Here is a 21,249-nt window from a genome sequence, read left to right on the forward strand (position 1 = left end):
TACTAAAAAAGATACTAATGTTTTAAGGAAAGTCATTAAGAAGTCGAGAAGCTTATGTGTTCTCACAGAAATTAATAATGCGGGTAAAAGATTAAATCTATATGGAATATTGTCAAACGGGAGATGGGGCAGCCTGACAGTACACAGAATACCATAGCAGTAAAGCTAAATGACAATGATGTGAGTGATAATTCACATGTGGCAAGTATTTTTAACAATTACTTTCTGAACGTAGCAGCAAAAATAGGGTTAAAGGGTTCAGTTGAAGAAGCAAAAAATGTTAATGTCATTCCCCAAGATTTTAGGCCTTTAGAAATAGCACCAACATCCCCCATTGAAATTAAGGGAATTATAAATATACTGAAAAACAAGAGCTCATGTGGTGCTGATGGAGTCTCTAACAGAATTTAGAAGTGTTTTTCTAATTCAATAAGGAGTCCTTAGTGATATATGTAATGCTTTGCTGGAAGAGGGAATTTTTCCAGACAGATTGAAATATGCAATTGTCAAACCTCTTCATAAGAAGGGGGAAAAGAGAGACTTAAATAATTATAGACCAGTCTCATTGCTGACTTCATTTTGTAAAATATTTGAAAAAGTTATGTATTCCAAAGTAGTCTCACATTTAAGTGAAAATAGTTTACTCAGCACGTCACAGTTCGGATTCGGGAACGGTTACTCGACTGAGAATGCTATCTACACATTTACCCATCAAATAGCACAAGCCCTAAATAACAAATTATCGCCCAGTTGGTATTTTTTGTGATTTCCCCAAGGCATTTGACTGTGTGGATCATGTCACACTCTTAGAAAAACTCAGGTTTAATGGAATTGAAGGCTATACACACAGCTGGTTTGAATCATACTTGAACAGAAAGCAAGAAGTTTTGCTGAATAACACAAATAATATTAGAAGGGTGGTAAATTCTAGTGAATGGGGAGTTATCATGAAGGGAGTCCCACAGGGTTCAATTTTGGGTCCTCTGCTGTTCCTTATTCATGTGAATGACCTCTCACTTAACATTCAGCAAGCAGAACTAATACTTTTTGCAGGTGACATGAGTGTTATAATAAATCCCATTCCAGAAAAAGCAGCTGAAGATATTGTTAAGGATGTCTTTCAAAGAATTATTAAGTGGTTCTCAGAAATCCCTTAATTTTGAAAAACTCACTATATCCAGTTCTGTACACCAAATAGTCATACTGACAATTGATGTACCATATGAACAGGGCTAAGTTAACAGGGTAGATTTCTCCAAATTTTTGGGTGTTCACATTGACAACTTTAACTGAAGAAGCATATTACAGAGCTTCTCAAACAATTAAGTTCAGCTTCTTTCGCTCTTTGTATAATCGCTAGCCTTGGTAATAAACAGATCAACCTCCTAACGTACTTTGCATATTTCCGCACAATAATGTCTTATGGAATAGTTTTCTGGGCTAACTCACCACTTAGACACAAAGTATTGATTGCACAAAAGAGAGCAGAGAGAATAATTAGTGGTGTTCACCCAAGGACATCCTGTAGGCACCTATTCAAGGAGTTAGGTATTTTAACTGCACCATCAGAGAACATATATTCACTAACTAAATTCGTTATAAATAATCCATCTCAATTCGCAAAGAACAGTTATGTTCATGCGTACAACACTAGAGAGGGAAAAATGACCTTTAGTTGCTCAAAAAGGAGTACATTATTCAGCAACAAAAATCTTGAATCATTTGCCCAACAACAAAGTGTGTCTCAGGCAGCAGACCAAGTTTTAAATCTAGCTTAAAATCATTTCTTTTGTACAACCCCTATTGCATGGATGAGTTTATGTTTCAGAACTGGTAATTCGTGTGTTCTCTCTTGTAATCTGACTTATTCCACATTATATCAATAAAATAATCGTAAAAATGATATATGGAACATGACATAACTAAACTAAAGAATATTTTTGTGCCACTTTTTAACGGGACAATGTTGATCCACACACAGCTTGTGTCTAATGCAAGAATAAAGTTGGCAGGGATCAATTGTGTGTTATATACTCAACAGATAAGCATTTGTATCAGCAAAGCAACTTTTATTCATACTGAACTTTATAATAGGCTCCCACAACATATACTCTGATAATCAGTGGACACACCTGTCATTAACTGAAAATTCTACAGTACATATGTACTAACAAGGGAACCTCCCCATCGCACCCCCCTCAGATTTAGTTATAAGTTGGCACAGTGGATAGGCCTTGAAAAACTGAACACAGATCAATCGAGAAAACAGGAAGCAAAATATACAAACTGAGTAGTCCATGTGCAAGATAGGCAACATCAAGGACAGTGGGAGCTCAGGAGCGCCGTGGTCCCGTGGTTAGCGTGAGCAGCTGCGAAACCGGAGGTCTTTGGTTCAAGTCTTCCCTCGACTGAAAATTTTAATTTTTTGTTTTCAGACAATTATTATCTGTCCGTCTATCCGTCCGATGCGATCACTTTTTTGGGAGTGATAATCACATCCACAAGAAAACCTAAATCGGGCAAGGTAGAAGAATCTTTTTACCCATTCACCAAGTGTACAAGTTAGGTGGGTCGACAGCATATTCCTTTCACGTGACGGACATGTCGTCACCAGTGTCATATAGAATATATCAGACGTGTTTCCCTGTGGAGGAATCGGTTGACCTATGACCTTGCAATCAAATGTTTTCGGTTCCCATTGTCGAGGCACGTCCTTTCGTCTACTAATCGCACGGTTTTGCGGTGCGGTCGCAAAATACAGACACTAAACTTATTACAGTGAACAGAGACGTCAATGACCGAACGGACAGATCATAACTTTGCGAAAATAAAGAAAGTACAAATTTCACTCGAGGGAAGGCTTGAACCAAGGACCTCTCGTTCTGCAGCTGCTCACGCTAACCACGGGACCACGGCACTCCTAAGCTCACATTATCCTTTATGTTGCATATGTTGCGCATGGACTACTCAGTTTGTATATTTTGCTTATTTTTTTCATAGTTCCACACAACTTCTTCCTGTTTTTTCGATTGATCTGTGTTCAGTTTTTCAAGGCCTATCCACTGTGCCAACTTCTAATTAAATCTGAGGGGGGTGCGATGGGGAGGTTCCCTTGTAAGTTACTGACACTTAATTGCAAACCTACAAATCATCTTACATAAACCAACCAGTCTCTACTTTACCAAACTGGCACCTTACTAAGAACTGCAGCCTTTATCATGCCAGTTCAGGACTATTTTAATGAAATAAGAAAACTGTCAATATGGGCTGTTAAAGCACAGAACATAATTATTTTTAGAAGAGGTTAACAATTATTAACTCACTACACAATAAAAAAGTGAAAACTATCAATGACTTTCATGAGTGTGTGTGGCAGTATTCATGACTAGCATTTGTGACAACAGACAAGACAGTCAGGAATATAGATTTTTGTGCAGCAAGTAAAATGAAAACTGCACATTAAGATGTGACATTCACTGTTTGAGATCCTGTCAGGACTTTAAAAACAACAGGGATTTTAAAAGAATATGAAGATTATGACATGGCATATTTCTTCAGATATTGTTTGGGCCCTACATCTACATACTGACTCCAAAAGTCACCATATGGTGTGCATGGGGGAGAGTATCCTGTACTACTACTAGTCGGTTCCTTTCCTGTTCCACTTGCAAATAGAGCAAGAGAGAGATGACTGTCTATATGCCTCCATATAATCTCATATTCATGGTCCTTACACAAAACATATGTTGCCAACAGTAGTTTCAGTCTGGAGTCAGCTTCAAATGCCAGTTCTCTAAATTTTCTCAATAATGTTCCTCAGAAAGAATATCGCCTTCTCTCCAAGGATTTCCATTTGAGTTCCTGAAGCATCTCTGTAATACTGGCATGTTGTTCAAATCTATTGGTACCCTATCTAGCAGACTGCATCTGTATTGCTTCAATGTGTTCCTTTAGTTCAACCTCGTATGGCTCTCAAAAACTAACAGTACTCAAGAACAGGTGACAAGCATTCTATATTTACAGATGAACCACACAAAACTGAAGTCTACCAATTGCCCTCCCTACCACTAGCCTCACATACTCATTCTATTTCATGTCTCTTTGCAATGTTACGCCCAGATATTCAAATGACTTGACTGTGTCAAGCAGGACACTACTAAATGTTGTATCCAAACATTATATATTTGTTTTTCCTACTCATTCACATTCACTTTTTCTACATTTAGAGCTAGATGCCACACATTGCTGCCCACCCTGTCCACCAGATCATACATGTACATAAAAAATAACAGCAGTCTTTTCACACTTCCACAGGATACTCCTGATGGTACCCTTGTCTCTGATGAACTTTCACCACACCAGGTTCTGGGGGGGGGGGGGGGGGGGGGCATTCAGCAAGTAAAGCAACACTTTTTTCTCAGCCAATTTTGGTTTAAAAAATGGAATTTTTTGCGAGACATTGCAGAATATTCTTGCTTCAGCCCCTATAGTTTCATGAAGTTCTGATAGATGGCAGCACTATATGTAGCCTTCAAAACAGCATCTGTAAAGGAAGTGCGTTCTAAGCAGAGAGCTGTCATTTGAGTTTCTTTTTGCAGAAAACCAGAGCATATCAGATATTCATATACACTTACAGAGTGTCTATGGAGATATGGCAGTGAACAAAAGCACAGTGAGGCATTGGGCGAGGCATCTCATCACAAGAAGGTTGCATAAACCTGTCCAATGTCCCACGTGCCAACCGACTGCATGCAGTTGTGACTCCTGCAATATTGGAACATGTCGACATCCATTCAAGATGGCCAACAGATCACACTCAAATGCCTTCCTGCTCCACTGGACAACACTTTATTGATGCACCAAGACGTGGGTTCCAACATCAACCAGTAGAGTGGTACCATGCAGGCAACACAGGCCCTCCCCGTCAGGTGGCGTAAGGTTGTCAGATTGAACAGAGATTATGCTGAAAATAAAGTTTCGTAGTCTAAAGAACGCGGAATAACGTGGTGATTGGAATCGTGAACAGAACCAACATGCTTTCAGAAAAAATTTGTTGTTTTACTTATTGAACAGTTCAGAGTTGATCGTTGCACCATGAGGAAGGACATCAGAATAAGCCCTTGAAAGTCCTGGTAGACAATCGCCATGACTTTACTGGCTTTTCCCTTTGAGAGAAGTGGTGTGGCACCACTCAATGGATAGCAGTAATAACAGCTGTGTGTGGCCTGCTAAATTGTTGCTATTATTACATTTCCTTCACTCCTCACCACCCATGCACGATTTCTTGCGCGACTGACGTCTTGTTTAGATACGGTATTTCACAGCAGATACAAGTACTTTGCCAGAATGGTGAAACATTTCAATACAGGCTGTCAGCTTGAAACAAGGCATAAACGAGGATGTCAGAATTATAATTGTACCCAGACATGCACCTATTCACCCAAAGCAAATCGACTGCCACAAATGTCTTGCTCCAGGACTCCAAAAAACACAGAAAATGCATGGGAAGAGATCAGGACTGTATGGAGGATGTGTACGGGTTCCCCAGCAGAACTTTTGCAGCACAGTTTAAACAACTTTGGCAACATGTGGGCACCCATTATCCTGCAACAGAATGCCACTACCCGTCAACATTCCTGGGCATTTGGATGTAATGGCATGCTTCAGTTTCTGCAAAGAGTGACCTGTGTGTGTGTGTGTGTGTGTGTGTGTGTGTGTGTGTGTGTGTCCGAGTAAACAACAGAAGTTTTGCTGACACATTCTCCATACAATCCCAATCTCTCCCCATGCAATCTCCACATTTCTGATGCAACCACTAACATCTTTCCACGAAGGTATTGAGCATCTTTTCTCACTGTAGGATAAGTGTAGTAATGGTTATGGCAATTACTGTAGACGTGAAAAATGGTTTACTTACTTTTTCCCATGTCTTATTTTCATTTGACTGTCCCTTGTATATTACAAAGTTACCAAAACTTATAAAGAACAAACATGCACAATTACTGGTATAAAATATATGCACAATGTCTGTCCCAGATGAACAACATTAGTACTTGACTGCAAATGTTGGTGAATGGTGCTAACAGCAAAACATTTGACAGTTAACAAATCTCAGTTGATTAATACAGCTTTTAGAAAGCAAATTTCAAATTGACTCACCATATAAATTCCAACAATGAGTCCAAAAAGTCCAATAGCACTTCCAAAAATTTCTACGATCAAGATCTTGACAAATAATGCCGAGTTTGCAGCATCCGCTAGGGCCGCACCAGATCCTGTAAAATATTTGACACTCATATAGCAAGTAAACAACAAATGCAATATGCTGAAAAGGTTTGACTTTGTGATCTTAAAATGGGAAAATCATCGTCAAAATGAAGCTATGAACAAAATTTTGAATTATCTGAAATGTTTTGCACCATTAATCAGAATTTTACACACACTGTTTTATAGTGTTTTAGTTCTTTTCATGACAGTTCTGAAGTTCACGTATACAATGCAACCAAAACTTCATGCAGCTTTATCTGACAAGCAAACTTTATAGTAGTGCTCTCAGAGAAACCTGCCTACATTCAGGTGTTATCAGTGAGAAACTTAATCTGAATATGCCACCTTATGTGCTAAACAGGTCACAATTTTTCACAATATTAAAGATATTGGTGTATCACAGACAGAATAGTAAGACCTATTTTTACAATAAATAAGAAACTCAAACGAAATCATTCACATCTATTCGTCAATGTCCCCACATTCTGTTGGTTGGTTGGTTTAAAGGCGGGAGAAGGGACCAAACTACGAGGTCATCGGTTCCTTCTTCCTAATAAAACAATGCCACAAGTGTGAGAATAAAATGGATGAAACATATAACACAAAACAGAAAGAAAGGAAAAACCACAAGAACGAAGGGGAAGGCAACGAACACTAAAAGAAACAAAAGAGGACAAGAAAACAATGGAGAGATGGTAGAAACAGAAGAGAGTAAAACATGAAAGCAGATTACAGTGGCTAGCCAACCACGAGAATAAAAATGGAAAGCCAGCCACTCTGCAACACATTAAAACCACCACCCTAAAAGCACTAGGGTCGACGACACAGAGGGACAAAGGACATGCGCTAAAGCCTACATACATGTATAAAACTCACTCTTACGGATAAAATGTAAAACTAAAGCAGTTGAGGAGGCATTGTCACCCAACACCAAAGGCAGGGTGCTGGGAAAGTTAAAAGTCTGCCGCAGAGCGGCTAGAAGTGGGCAGTCCAGCAAGAGGTGGACGACTGTCATTTGGGAGCCACAGTGACACTGAGGTGGGTCCTTACGACAGAGTAGGTAACCGTGCATTAGCCACAATTGGCCAATGCGGAGCCGGCAGAGGACAACTGATTCCCTGCGAGAGGCCTGCATGGAAGACTTCCATACATTCATAGTCTCCTTAATGACACGCAGTTTGTTGTGCATGCTGTTATGCCATTCCGTCTCCCAAAGCCAGAAAACCCTGTGGTGTAAGACAGAACGCAGGTCAGCTTCGGGGATGCCTATCTCCAGAAACGGTTTCTGCATCGCCTGTTTAGCCAGCCTGTCGGCAAGTTCGTTGCCGGGGATTCCAATGTGTCCTGGGGTCCACATAAACACCACGGAATGGCGGGACTGTTACACGGCATAGATGCTCCTGAATGGACGCTACCAGAGGGGGGCGAGTGTAGCACACTGATTGATAGCTTGTAGGGTGCTCAATGAGTCAGTAAACAGGGCATGACCGGATGTACTCAAGTGCACGAGATATGGCCGCCAGCTCTGCAGTGAAAACACTGCAGCCAACTGGCAAGGAGTGTTGCTCAATGTCCTCCATGAACATATGCAAAGCCTACGTGACCATTAGCCCTTGAGCTGTCAGTGTAAGCCTCTTCAGAGCCCCGGAACATGTCAAGAATCGAGAGGAAGTGACAGTGGAGAGCTGCGGGGTTAACGGAGTCCTCAGGGCCATGCAAAAGGTCCAGTCGAAGCTGTGGTTGAGGCATACACCATGGAGGCGTACATGAACGGACCACAAGTAGAAATGGTATGGGAAAGGACTCCAGTTCGGAGAGTAGGGACTGCACGTGAACCGCAATCGTTAGCCCTGATCTGGGCCGCCGATGCGGGAGATGGACTGCCGCGGGCAGGAAAAGGAGAGAGTAATTCAGATGTTAAGGGGAACTATGAATGTGTGCTGCGTAACTGACAAGCAGTTGCGCACGTCTGATCTGCAGTGGAGGGAAACCAGCCTCCACCCGTACGCTGGTTACCGGACTCGTCCTGAAAGCTCCTGTCACTAATTGAACCCCACAGTGGTGCACAGGGTAGAGTAAATGCAATGCTGAAGGCGCTGCCAAACCATAAACCACACTCCCATAGTCAATTTGGGATTGGACAAGGGCTCTGTAGAGCTGCAGCAGCGTACAGCGATCTGCACCCCAATTGGTGTTGCTCAGGCAATGGAGGGCATTGAGGTGCTGCCAGCACTTCTGCTTAAGCTGATGAAGATGAGGGAGCCAAGTCAATCGAGCATCAAAAACCAGTCCTAGGAATTGATATGTCTCCACTACTGTGAGTGGATCGTCATTAAGGTAAAGTGCGGTTTCGGACGAACAGTACGATGCAGACAGAAGTGCATGACACATGACTTTGCGGCTGAAAACTGGAAGCCGTGGGCTAGAGCCCATGACTGCGCCTTGTGGATGGCTCCCTGGAGGCACTGCTCAGTAACTACAGTACTGGAGCCGCAGTACAAAATGCAGAAGTCGTCTGCATACAGAGAAAGTGAGACTGAGCCCAACAGCTGCTGCTAGACCATTAATGGCCACTAAAAACAGAGACACTCAATACAGAGCCCTGTGGGACTCCATTCTCCTGGATATGGATGGAACTATGGGAGTCACCAACTTGGACATGGAAAGTACAGAGCGACGGGAAGTTTTGGATAAAAACCGGGAGTGGTCCCCGGAGATCCCACTCATACAATGTGGCAAGGATATGATGTCGCCAAGTCATGTCGTATGCTTTACGCAAGTCAAAAAAGACAGCAATCAAGTGTTGCCATCTGGAAAAGGCTGTTTGGATGGCAGACTCAATGGACTCAAGATTATCAGTGGTAGAGCGACCCTGGCAGAAGCTGCCCTGTCATGGGCCCAGCAAGCCACGTGACTCCAGGACCCAATCCTACCGCTGACATACCATACGTTCCAGCAGCTTACAAAGAATGTTGGTGAGCCTGATGGGCTGTTAGCTATCCACATCAACTGGGTTTTTACTGGGTTTGAGCACCGGAACGATTGTGCTCTCCCACCATTGTGATGGAAAGATGCCATTGCACCAGATCTGGTTGAAGATGTCAAGATGATGTCGCTTGCAGTCAGATGACAGATGTTTAATAATCTGGCTGTGGATGCGATCAGGCCCAGGAGCTGTGTTGGGGCAATGTGCAAGGACACTGAGGAGCTCCCGCTCTATAAATGGGGCATTATAGTATTCACTGCAGTGTGTAGTGAATGAAAGGACGTTCCCTTCCAGCCGCCGTTTGAGTGTGCAAAAGGCTGGGGAGTAATTCTCCAACCCAGAGGCTCGAGCAAAGTGCTCGGCAATCATGTTTTCATAGGTACATAGCTTGCCATTTATGGTAACACCGGGGACAGCTGTTGAGGCCTGGTACCCGAAAAGACGTTTCATCTTTGCCCAGACTTGGGAAGGTGACGTGTGGCACGCAATGGTGGAGACCTATCTCTCCCAACACTCTTTCTTCTGTTGTTTGATAAGGTAGCGAAAACGGGTACGTTTAAAGGCTATCAGGTGCTCCAGGAAGGGGTGCCACTTATGCCACTGCAGGGCTCGCCAACACTCCTTAATTGCTTCAGCAGCTTCCGGCGACCACCAAGGGACTGCCTTACGCCTCGGGCACCCTAAAGAGTGAGGGATCACGTTTTCTGCTGCAGAAACAATTGTGCTAGTCTCCTGCTCAACCATCACATCGATGTTACCATGTGGTGGAGATTTAGTGGTGACAGCAGAGGTGAAAGTTCCCCAGTCCGCCTTGTTCAAAGCCGTCCTTGTGCCTGACGCTGCTGCAGTGACAGGAAGATGGGGAAGTGGTCACTACCACACAGGTCATCATGTGCTCTCCAGTGGATAGATGGGAGAAGTCCTGGGCTGCAAATTGATAAATCAATGGCCGAGTTACTACCGTGAGCTACACTGAAATGTGTGGCAGCCCCAATATTTAAGAGGCAGAGGTCGAACTGAGACAGTAAAGTTTCGACATCTCTGCCTCGGCCAGTAAGCATGCTACCGCCCCCCAAGGGGTTATGGGCATTAAAATACCCCAGAAGCAGGAAAGGTTTAGGGAGTTGATCAATCAGTGCAGCTAATACATTCAGGGGTACTGCACCATCTGGAGGAAGATACACGTTGCTGACAGTTATTTCCTGTGTCATCCTTATTCTGACAGCCACAGCTTCAAGAGAGGTTTGAAGGGGCACATGTTCGCTACAGACCAAGTTTAGGACATAAACGCAAACTCCACCCGACACTCCATTATAGTCGGTACCGTTCCTGTAATACCCCTTATAGCCGCAGAGGGCAGGGGTCCGCATTGCTGGGAATCAGGTTTCCTGGAGGGCAATGCAGATAGGAGGCGTAAAGCTTATCAGTTGCCGTAACTCAGCCAGGCGATGGAAAAATTGCCACAATTCCACTGGAGGATGACATAGTGAGACTGGAAAGGCATGGAACATTCAATGAGGCATGTTACACCTCAGGGTCACCTGCTGCCAATGACTTTTTGCCCGAGCAGTCTATATCCATTGTGTATGAGGGTCCAGCAAGATCCGGGTCCTAAGCGGATGCCAGAATCCCCACCCCATCCTCAGCCGCAGAGCTTGTAGGTAGTGGTGGTGTGGGTGCCACTGCAATTTCCTTGGTCTTTGGGGTTTTCTTTTTGGATTTCTCTCGCTGCTCCTTGGGTTTCCCTGGCTAGGAGGACTTCACTGGCTCAGTCTCCAGGACTGAGGATGAACATGAAGCCCTACAACCAGCTGCTTTCAGGCTCTTCAGCCACTGGCGGGTGTCTTCTTTCTCACCAGAAGAAACCTGGGAAGGGAGTGACCCAAGGGACCCCTTCCTAGCGAGAGAAGCCGAAGAAGACTTATGCTTCTCCGGCTTAGAAGTGGAACAGACGTCCCCGATGGTTGGGGGAGGGAGGGGGGGGGGGGGGGGGGGTTGCTCCCGAGGTAGTTGGTGCAGGAGCAACAAGCAGGGAAATGCCTTCCCCCCCCCCCCCACACCCCTTAACATCAAGGGGCAGGTGTAGTCTTCCGGCTCCAGAGAGGTGACCCGAGTTGGCGGAGCTGATGGTGCCAGAACTGTTGTAGCGGCGGCTTAAGATGATGTCATATGCACAGGTTGCAGGTGTTCAAATTTTCTCTTAGCCGCAGTGTAGGTCAGTCGGCCCAGGGTCTTGTATTCCATGATTTTCCTTTCTCTCTGGAGAATCCTGCAGTCAGGCGAGCAAGGCAAATGATGCTCTCCGCAGTTGACACAGACGGGAGGCGGGGCACATAGAGTATTGGGATGTGATGTGCGTCCACAATCTCAGGATGTGATGTGCGTCTGCAATCTCAGCATGTGATGCTGGAAGTACAGCGGGAAGACATATGGCCGAACTTCCAGCACTTTAAGCACTGCATCAGGGGATGGATACAGGGCTTTACATCACAGCAGTAAACCATCACCTTGACCTTCTTGGGCAATGTATCTCCCTCAAAGGCCAAGATGAAGCCACGGGTGGCAACCTGATTATCCTTTGGACCCCGGTGGACACGCCGGACGAAATGTACACCTTGCCGCTCTAAATTAGTGCGCAGCTCATAGTTGGACTGCAAAAGAAGGTCTCTGTGAAATATGATACCCTGGACCATATTTAAGCTCTTATGGGGCGTGACTGTTACAGAAACATCCTCCAGCTTGTCACAAGTGAGTAACTCCCGTGACTGGGCAGAGGATGCTATTTTGATGAAGACTGACCCAGATCTCATTTTGGACAAGCCCTCCACCTCCCTGAACTTTTCCTGTAAATGCTCAACAAAATTCTGAGGCTTCATCGTCATGAAAGATTCCCCATCAGCTCTCGAAGATACAAGGTACCAGGGCAAGTAAGATCCACTGCCATCCTTAGCCTGATGTTCCTCCAATGGTGAGGCCAGGGACGGGAACGATTTGGGGTCATACTTCTGTGCGTTGAATTGAGCTCGTGATCACTTACAAACTGCTGGTGTTTCACCACCAGCAAGAGATGATGGACTACGCTTCATCACGTGTCATCCGCCCTCATGCCACCCACTCCGAACAAGGGGCCCTCCCCACGGGCGCCACCCAGCCGCAGCAAAGGTCACTTGGCAGGATGGCCATTGCCGGGAGTCCTGATGCCCCAGGGGGATGGGCATCTACCCCTTGGCATATGTGGGGAGTTAATGGCGCAGCCATCAGCAGAGCAATGCCTGTGTGGTAAGGGGGCTACAACCAACAGGGTACATGGCGGCCCCACCACAATGGACTGGCTATGGTGCTGGATATCAGGTGCATCAAAGACCGAAACGTGTGAAGCTCCTTTTAGTTGCCTCACGTGACAGGCAGGAATACCTCGGGCCTATTCTAACCCCCGGACCCGCAGCAGGGTCCCCACATTCTGATGATGAGATAGAGGACTTCTATGAAGTGTTACAGTAACTGATTGACAGAAAACTCCACTAGAAGATGATAATTGATGGTTTTAATGCAAAAATGGGATAACTAAACAATAATTCTTTGGTAGGAGGCTTGAGATATAACAACAAATGACAAAGGCATTGCTTTGATATAATCTGCAAAGAAGAATAGCTAAATGTTTGTTTCGTACTTCCAGACAAAAATATAAAATGGACATGAAAAGAACCAAATGGAATTAACCACATTTGTGCCATCACAAGACATCACACAGCTGCCACATGTTAAAACCTGGGGCATTGCATGGTATACATGATCGAACAGCTCGGTGGCGGCACTGTGCCATATGAGTCTTGACACAGCTGCCTCCGAGTGAACCTTCACAGAACAGCTAGCAGTACGGGGTGTCTGGTTTTATATGGTGAGCGATTATCTGTCAGGGCCAGAGCTCAGCAGTGGAAGCGGCCACTAGATTTAACTGCATGCCATGGTGGACGATAAGGAAGAAAGTGTTGGCAGATACTTGCGATATGGCAAGACTGTGAGAAGTATACTTCTTCAGGGCTATCTGGCTGGCTGTTACCAAAGCAGAACCTGAAGACAGCAGAATTGAATGTGTGAGTATGTTATTGGACAGGGCTGTTCTCTCGTGTTGGAGGTCTGCAGATGTTATTACATGGTGTGGGCTGTGGTGTGTACCGACTGAATTCAGCTCAATAAGCACACATTATTAAACCAGTACTTTTCTTCCAAGCTGTGCTTCATCTCTGTCAATTCTTGATTACCTTTTTTCAGATGTGTATTCTTTTGGCCACTGAATTTGATGTCACTTGATTTTGTTCAATGCAATCAACCTGCTCCTTATTTAACTGTCACGTTGCAGGTGACGCTTACTTGGATTTTTTTTTATGATAAAAATTCTATTAAAGATTTGAAGTAGAATTTGCTCCTTGAGTAATGGTTTTGAGTGTAATTTAATATGTATGTACTTTAAATCAATTGTTTGTTATGAAGCAGCACTCATGCTTCATGTGTGTTCACTGCAGTGGAATTTCATACTGTTACATGAGCATTTTGGTGTTGAGTAAATTCTTGTTGAGTAGCTACACAGTTGATTTGTTTGCCCATATTGTGACAGTTTTGGTCTGAAAAAGTAATTATCTTTTAAATTTCTAAATTGTTCTATTTTTATGACAAAATAAATATTCAGAACTTGTTTGAATAAAATAAAAATTACTTTAGCAAGGAGCAAGAAACACTCACAGTTCAACCCAGTCCTACCATTCCCCTTAGCAGTGTAACATTTTATTAAATAATAAAGTGATTATACAGGATGTGTCAGTGCTGATATACTTTCTAACACATACTTAAGAAACAGGGTGGAAAATGGGGAGGGGTGGAGGTTGTAGAAAGAGAAAGAAGATACACGGAGATAGAAATCACATAGAATCAAAGTAGAAGTTGGCAATGCATAAGATGATGATTATTTAGGAATGGGGAGATGAGTCACATGAAATTAAGCAAGGTATTACAGAACTAAAGATGTCAGGGCAGTTATTAATGAAGAAGCAAAAATCCCAAGCAACCAATAATACAAGCATGACACAGTATGTTTAGTTAAAAAAAAAAAAAAAACTATTCAAAAATGTCTTCAAGAGTACAATGAACATATGGTGAAAGCAACAACTGATAACAAGGGAAGTATGAAGAAAACAAAATAGAATCTTATAATGGGCAGACACCACATTTCATCAGCTAAGAGGGCATATAGGGCACACATCTGGAGATGGTGTTTCAATAGAATTTATGAAAGCTTAAGGGAACGTAATACAAATGGAATTTTTAAAACAACTTACAGAATTTTTTTGAAAGAAGACAATTCCCAAAACTGAAATCTTATTTACCTCACAAGAAAGAAGAAATCAAACTATGTGTACCAGTCTCTTACTGTAATTTAAAATATATTTACAAAAATATCACCAATTATACTGAAAAAACATTAGTTGTAATCGAGCAGAAGATCAAGCTGGTATCTGATGTACATATTTTACAGGCAAGATGCCCCACATCAAGGAAGCTTTTCTTTACAGTCCTACAGGTAGTTTTTAGATGCTTAAACAGTGAAAACAAAGAAGACTTAAGTTTTAAAGGAAAATATCTGAACCACCTTCATTTTGCACACAACACTGAAATTTGTGTCAGTTCAGCAGATAATTTCAACAAAGAATGCAAGATCTTAACAGAATAAGAGTGGAAACAAACTCAAAAATTAATTGTATGACTAAAATGACATACTATGAACTCCTAGAAACAAAAATAGTACAAATTTATCAAGTTCCAGTCCCAATATTTTTTGCCATCAATGCATTTGATTTGCTTCGTTCAGAAATTCACGACAATATGCATACTATCGATAATTAGTTTTCCCATGCCAGCATTCAAAAACTGTGTGAAAAATAAGGACATTTGCTCAATGGTTCACTGGGGCTTCAAACGAATTTTGAAGCATACATTATACTCAAGAAACCAAAAGTTTTACAGTGTACATCCAGTAGCTCATCCTATTCACAATGAAGTTGCTTCTGAACTCTACAGACTGGAACAAATCAGTGTTTGGAAACCCAATTCACCATGACTGGGTATCTCTATTTAACACAAGAAAATCGGACAGGGAAGTCAGACTTCATGCAGACTTTAAGGCCATAGTTAGCACTCAAGACAATTGTTGATTCTTTCTTGCTTCGCTGCATCATGGAACTTCAAACTGCATACAGGTGGACAATCCTTTTCCAAAATTTATTTAGCCAAAGCTTGCTCTCAGCTCCCCTTGGGTGATTGAACATAAAAGATTTGTGGTGGTCAATGTGTGTATCTACTTGTATCAAACTAACAGCTTCCCTTCGGATGCACATCTGCCCTCACATTGTTTCAACACTTTCTCCAACACGTGACATCCAAAGTTCCATTGGTTCCTAATTATTTGAATGACATCTTTGTGCTTGTCCACACGCCAAACAGCATCTCCAAAATTTAAACACTTTTTCAAGTTTTAACTGATTTGACTGAAGAAAAAAAAATCATTTTTCAATAATAAAACTGAATATTTGGGTCATTTCAATGACGCTCATGTCACTATCCCTCAACTAAGAATTTAAAGGCTATTCTAAGAACACTCTCACCTAAACATGTACAGGAACTGCAGGCAGTTTGTGGAAAACAAACCACATTAAATTCATTTAAAACCCAGCACAAACTGCAACTCCTCTTCATCACCTCAGGCATAAAAACATTAGTTTCCAATAGAATGGAGAATGTAAACAATCATTTCATAGGTTGAAAAATGCACTGCTTAGCCACTTAGGTCATCTTCACTACAATCTACATAAACAGGTAGTGCTTGCAGTTGATACATGATCACACGTAGTAGACGCAGTTTAATCTCACAACATTGGAAACACTGAACACTCCATAGTTTTCATGTCTATGATGTTGAACAAGGCCCAAATCAACTACTGTTAGCTGGAAAAGGAAGCCTTAGCCATCATATATGGCATCACAAAATTTCATCAGTGTCTGCAAGACAGAAAATTCTCTTATGACAGATCACAAGCTTTTGACTGCTCTTTTTTATCCGACAAAGGATTCAACTGATTGTACAGTGCAGAACCGCAAAATTGGTCTTTAGTTCTTTCGATTTATCAGTATGAAATATATTGCTCTATGGCGCAGCATGCAAACGCAGACAAAATGGCACACTTGCCTATGGGAAGTGACCTATGGGAAGTGATCCAAATTCAAGGCATCAGAAATCTATCTTCAAACTGATCAATCTGACTACTGCTGCAAGCTTTTCCCCATTGATTGTCAGGAGGTCACACAAGTTATCACTACAAGTGCTCCATTATTACATCGACATGGGCTGGCATCTTAATTCGAAATCTATTTCAGAAGCAGTAGCATACAAATATTATGCGCATTGCAGTTTTCTGGCAGTTAATAAGATGACGGTCAGGACACCGGTTGATTAGTGCTGCCTGCTACATCCAACTCCATCAGCTGCACCATGGCAAACACCTTCCCCACAGTATCAATCATACCCCACTATGTGAAGATAGTGCAATTTTGGGGAGGAAGGAATGCAGAATCAGTGGTGTCTTTTTCAACCACACAGGATGTACCACGTGCCACTCACATCTCCGTGGAAGAAACGCACAAACAGGAACAAAGAGCATCACCGCAATCCAAGCTCTCTCCAGGAGTTTTAACCTTCCAATGGGTGGCACTATGGATGCCATCAGAGGTTGCCGTCTTTGCCTCAGTTCACTGCATGTAAATTTAACCCTCCACATATCTTTTTTAAGATGCTGCACACCAAGCTCTGCCCCAGCTGTCTGAACACTCACAGTGAAAACAGAATGACACAGCATGACACTACTAATATTGTAATGGCTACCAAGTGCTCGAATTAGACACATTGCTGGAACAGAGAATCAAATGATCCAATGATACGTATTTCATTCTTTACTCTATAAATAGTGTAAATGTTTTATTCATTTATTCACTTTTTAGTTTTCTATACCACCTTCTACAACTACAGACACAACAAGTGTGACAGAATCAATCACCACATGAATTCTACAAATGATGGCAGCGAAAGTCTGAATAATTTTACTGCCAATTTGTTGCTCTGCGAAAGACAAAGTAGGAAATTGCCTGCAGCGCTTTTGACAAACTAAACAGTTTTCAAATGAAATTTCTGACTCGTATACAAAGGAAAGTTCACATCCACTGTGTATAACCAGTTTTGACCTAATGACAGTGGGGAACAATCTTTCCATTCAAAAACCATTCAAAAACTGAGGGTTCTTCAGAGAGCAACAGCGAGGTGCACACTGGCAATTACTAAGAGAGAAAAATAAATATGTCAGGAAACAGACTGGAGCAGAAGGCTATTATGACCACTATGAAATTCAAATGTAGATGGCAGGACATTCAGCCAGGTAAGGGGGTGATAGAAGGGCTGCATAAGTGTACTTTATTTCAGGAGATAAGGAAAGACCAAGAATGTGACCTACATGAAGAAGGGAAGACAACGTTCGAAAACATGTAGGAACAACATTAATTATATATTAGCTGAAGACACTAATACACAGTATCCTAGTACAGTTATAATTTTCAAGCTATTCTGTGAAAATATCTTTAACATGCCCAACTAGCCATATCTTAAGTGCAAGGTCACACTGTCCCCATAGAACAGAACTACTCGAGTACTGGTTATTCATGATTTTCTGTTAACATACATCATTCAACTGAACACAACACGGGACTAATTTGGGAACGCTTTATTTAAAGGGCACAAAAGCTTTCACTTAAAAAAAATCCCTTGAAAGGGAAACAAACTAACATTTTCCTTTGAAATGGGGAGTTGTTTGACTTCATCTGAATACTGAAGAAACAAAATTGCAAATATCTACCGAAATACCAGAAAAAATTGTGTGTGTGTGTGTGTGTGTGTGTGTGTGTGTGTGTGTGTGTGTGTGTGTGTCAAACATTTTATTACATGGTTCTGTTCAGTGCTTACCCACAATTCCAACTGCAATTCCACAGAAAAGGTTAACCAAACCAACACTTAATCCAGCACCAAACATTATGTAGCCAGAAAGCCAATTCTGGCTCTTCAGATCAATATTACTTTGAACGGCATCCCAACTGAAACTCTGAAACAAATTACTTGTAATTAGTTATAAATAGTAATACATCTGCAAAAGCACATGATCTGTATGGTTAAAGTAAGTGTGTGTAATGTTTCACATACAAGTTAAATAAATATATTAGGGCCAGTCAAGAAGGGATTTAAACATTTTAAAAGAAATGAATTTCCTGAAAATACATACTGCTGCCACTACTCGAATTATTGATTCTGATCTTCAACATAATTGTGTCAGGCCCGAAACAACTTTTTTCATTCATTCCCAGTAACAAGAATCAGTGCTTGATTGCAAACAGTAAGGGTTCCTTCTGATGCTTCAAATCATCCTTGAAACTACTGATATTCTTTGGACACTACAAATATGATGGGAGTGGTGTTGGACCTTTCCCTTTTTTGCAAAATTCTGAAGTGTGTAGTGCCTCATGGTTCTGTGTACTATAATAAGAATAGCTTAGACAGTGGGATGTCAGGTTCAATAGTGTTTATAATGGTACATTATTTTTTTAAGGCGATGCTGGAATGAAAGAGGAAGCTGCCTGGTAGAATTTTGCACAGAGCATAACTTAATCATAGCTAACACTTGTTTAGGAATCTTGAAAGAAGGCTGTACATGTGGAAGAGACCTGCAGACACTGGAAGATTTCAGGCAGAGATTTCAGAACCAGATTTTAAATTTTAAGACATTTCCAGGGCAGATGCAGACTCTGGCCACAATTTGTTGGTTATGAACAATAGACTAGAACTGTAGAAATTACAAAAGGTAGGAATTTAGGGAGATGGGTATTGGATAAACTGAAAGAACCAGAGGTCGTAGATAGTTTCAGAGGGAGCATTAGGGAAAGAGAGATAAAATAGTGAATGCAGCAGAGGATCAAGTAGGTAAAACAACATGGGCTTGTAGAAATCTTTGGGCAACAGAAGAGAGATTGAATTTAATTGATGGAAGGAGAAAATATAAAAATGCAGTGAACAAAGCAGGTAAGAAGGAATACAAATGTCTAAAATACGAGATTGACAGGAAGTGCAAAATGGCTAAGCAGGGATGGCTAGAGGACAGATGTAAGGATGTAGAGGCATATATCACTAGGAGTAAGATACTTCCTACAAAAAAATTAAAGAGACCTTTGGAGAAGAGACAACCACCTGTGTGAATTTCACGATCTCAGATGCAAAACCAGTTCTAAGCAAAGAAGAGAAGGCAGAAAGGGGAAAGGAGTATATTGCGGGCCTATACAAGGCCAATGTACTCGAGTGCAGTATTATTGAAATTGAAGACGATGTAGATCAAGAAGAGATGGAAGATACGATACTGTGTGAAAAATTTTACAAAGCACTGAAAGACCCAAGTCAAAACAAGGCCCTGAGAGTAGACAACATTCCATTAGAAATACTGATAGCCTTGGGAGAGCCAGCCCTGACAAAACTCTACCATCTGGTGAGCAAGATGTACGAGACAGGCGAAATACCCTCCGACTTCAAGAAGAATATAATAATTCCAATCCCAAAGAAAGCATATGTTAACAGGTGTTAAAATTACCAGACTATCAGTTTAATAAGTCACGGCTGCAAAATACTAACACGAATTCTTTACAGACGAATGGAAAAACTGGTAGAAGCCAACATCGGGGAAGATCATTTTGGATTCTGTAAAAATGTTGGAACACATGGGCACGAGTGAAATACAGGGAGCGAAAGGCTGTTTATGATTTGTACAGAAACCAGATGGCAGAGTTGAGGGGCATGAAAGGGAAGCTGTGGTTGAGAAGGGAGTGAGACAGGGTTGTACCCTATCCCTAGTTTTATTCAATCTGTATACCGAGCAAGCAGTAAAGGAAACAGAAGAAAAATTTGGAGTAGGAATCAAAATCCATGGAGAAGAAATAAAAATTTTGTGGTTTGCCGATGACATTGTACTTCTGTCAGAGACAGCAAAGGACCTGGAAGAGCAGTTGAACGGAATGGACAGTGTCTTGAAAGGAGAATACTAGATGATCAACAAAAGCAAAATGAGGATAATGGAATGTAGTTGAATTAAATCAGGTGATGCTGAGGGAATTAGATTAGGAAATGACACACTTAAAATAGTAGATGAGTTTTGCTACTTGGAGAGCAAAATAACTGCTGATGGTCGAAGTACAGAGGATATAAAATGCAGACTGTCAATGGCAAGGAAAGTGTTTCTGAAGAAGAGAAATTTGTTAACATCAAATATAGATTTAAGTGTCTGGAAGTCTCTTCTGAATGTACTTGTATGGGGTGTAGCCATGTATGAAAGTGAAACATGGGCGATAAACAGTGTAGACAAGAAGAGAATAGAAGCTTTTGAAATGTGGTGCCAGAGATGAATGCTGAAGATTAGATGGGTAGATCACATACCTAATGAGGAGGTACTTAATAGAATTAGGAAGAAGAGGAATTTGTGGCACAACTTGACTAGAAGAAGGGATCAGATGGTAGGACGCTCTGAGGCATCAAGGGATCAAGGGTTCATCAATTTAGTACTGGAGGGAAGCACAGAGGGTAAAGATCGTAGAGGGAGACCAAGACATGAACACACTAAACAGATTCGTAAGGATGAAGTTTGTAGTAGTTACTCAGAGATGAAGAAGCTTGCACATGATAGAGTAGCATGCAGAGTTGCATCAAACCAGTCTCTGGACTGAGAACAACAACGCATAATGTGATACTCTGCAAATTTCTTCCATGCCAGTTGTTACAGAAGTTGATCTTTCTACCTTTTTACTGCCTATATTGCACTTATGTTAAAAGCTCAATTTGAAACACTATAAAAGACTGCTGCATTGTTTCT

General features: G+C 41.9%; 1 protein-coding gene across 1 annotated transcript in view; it reads right to left on the reverse strand.

The window, feature by feature from the left end:
* Positions 1–21,249, reverse strand: part of LOC126248946 (V-type proton ATPase 21 kDa proteolipid subunit c''-like) — a 44,835-nt gene that overhangs the window by 4,292 nt on the left and 19,294 nt on the right. Inside the window, exons 5-6 of the mRNA XM_049950470.1 lie at positions 18,312–18,447; positions 6,160–6,275 (exon numbers count right to left, since the gene is read on the reverse strand). Coding sequence (XP_049806427.1) covers positions 6,160–6,275; positions 18,312–18,447 — 252 coding nt within the window. The remainder of the gene's footprint in view (positions 1–6,159; positions 6,276–18,311; positions 18,448–21,249) is intronic.

The sequence above is a fragment of the Schistocerca nitens genome, chromosome 3 (assembly GCF_023898315.1).
Source record: "Schistocerca nitens isolate TAMUIC-IGC-003100 chromosome 3, iqSchNite1.1, whole genome shotgun sequence".
NCBI lineage: Eukaryota > Metazoa > Arthropoda > Insecta > Orthoptera > Acrididae > Schistocerca > Schistocerca nitens.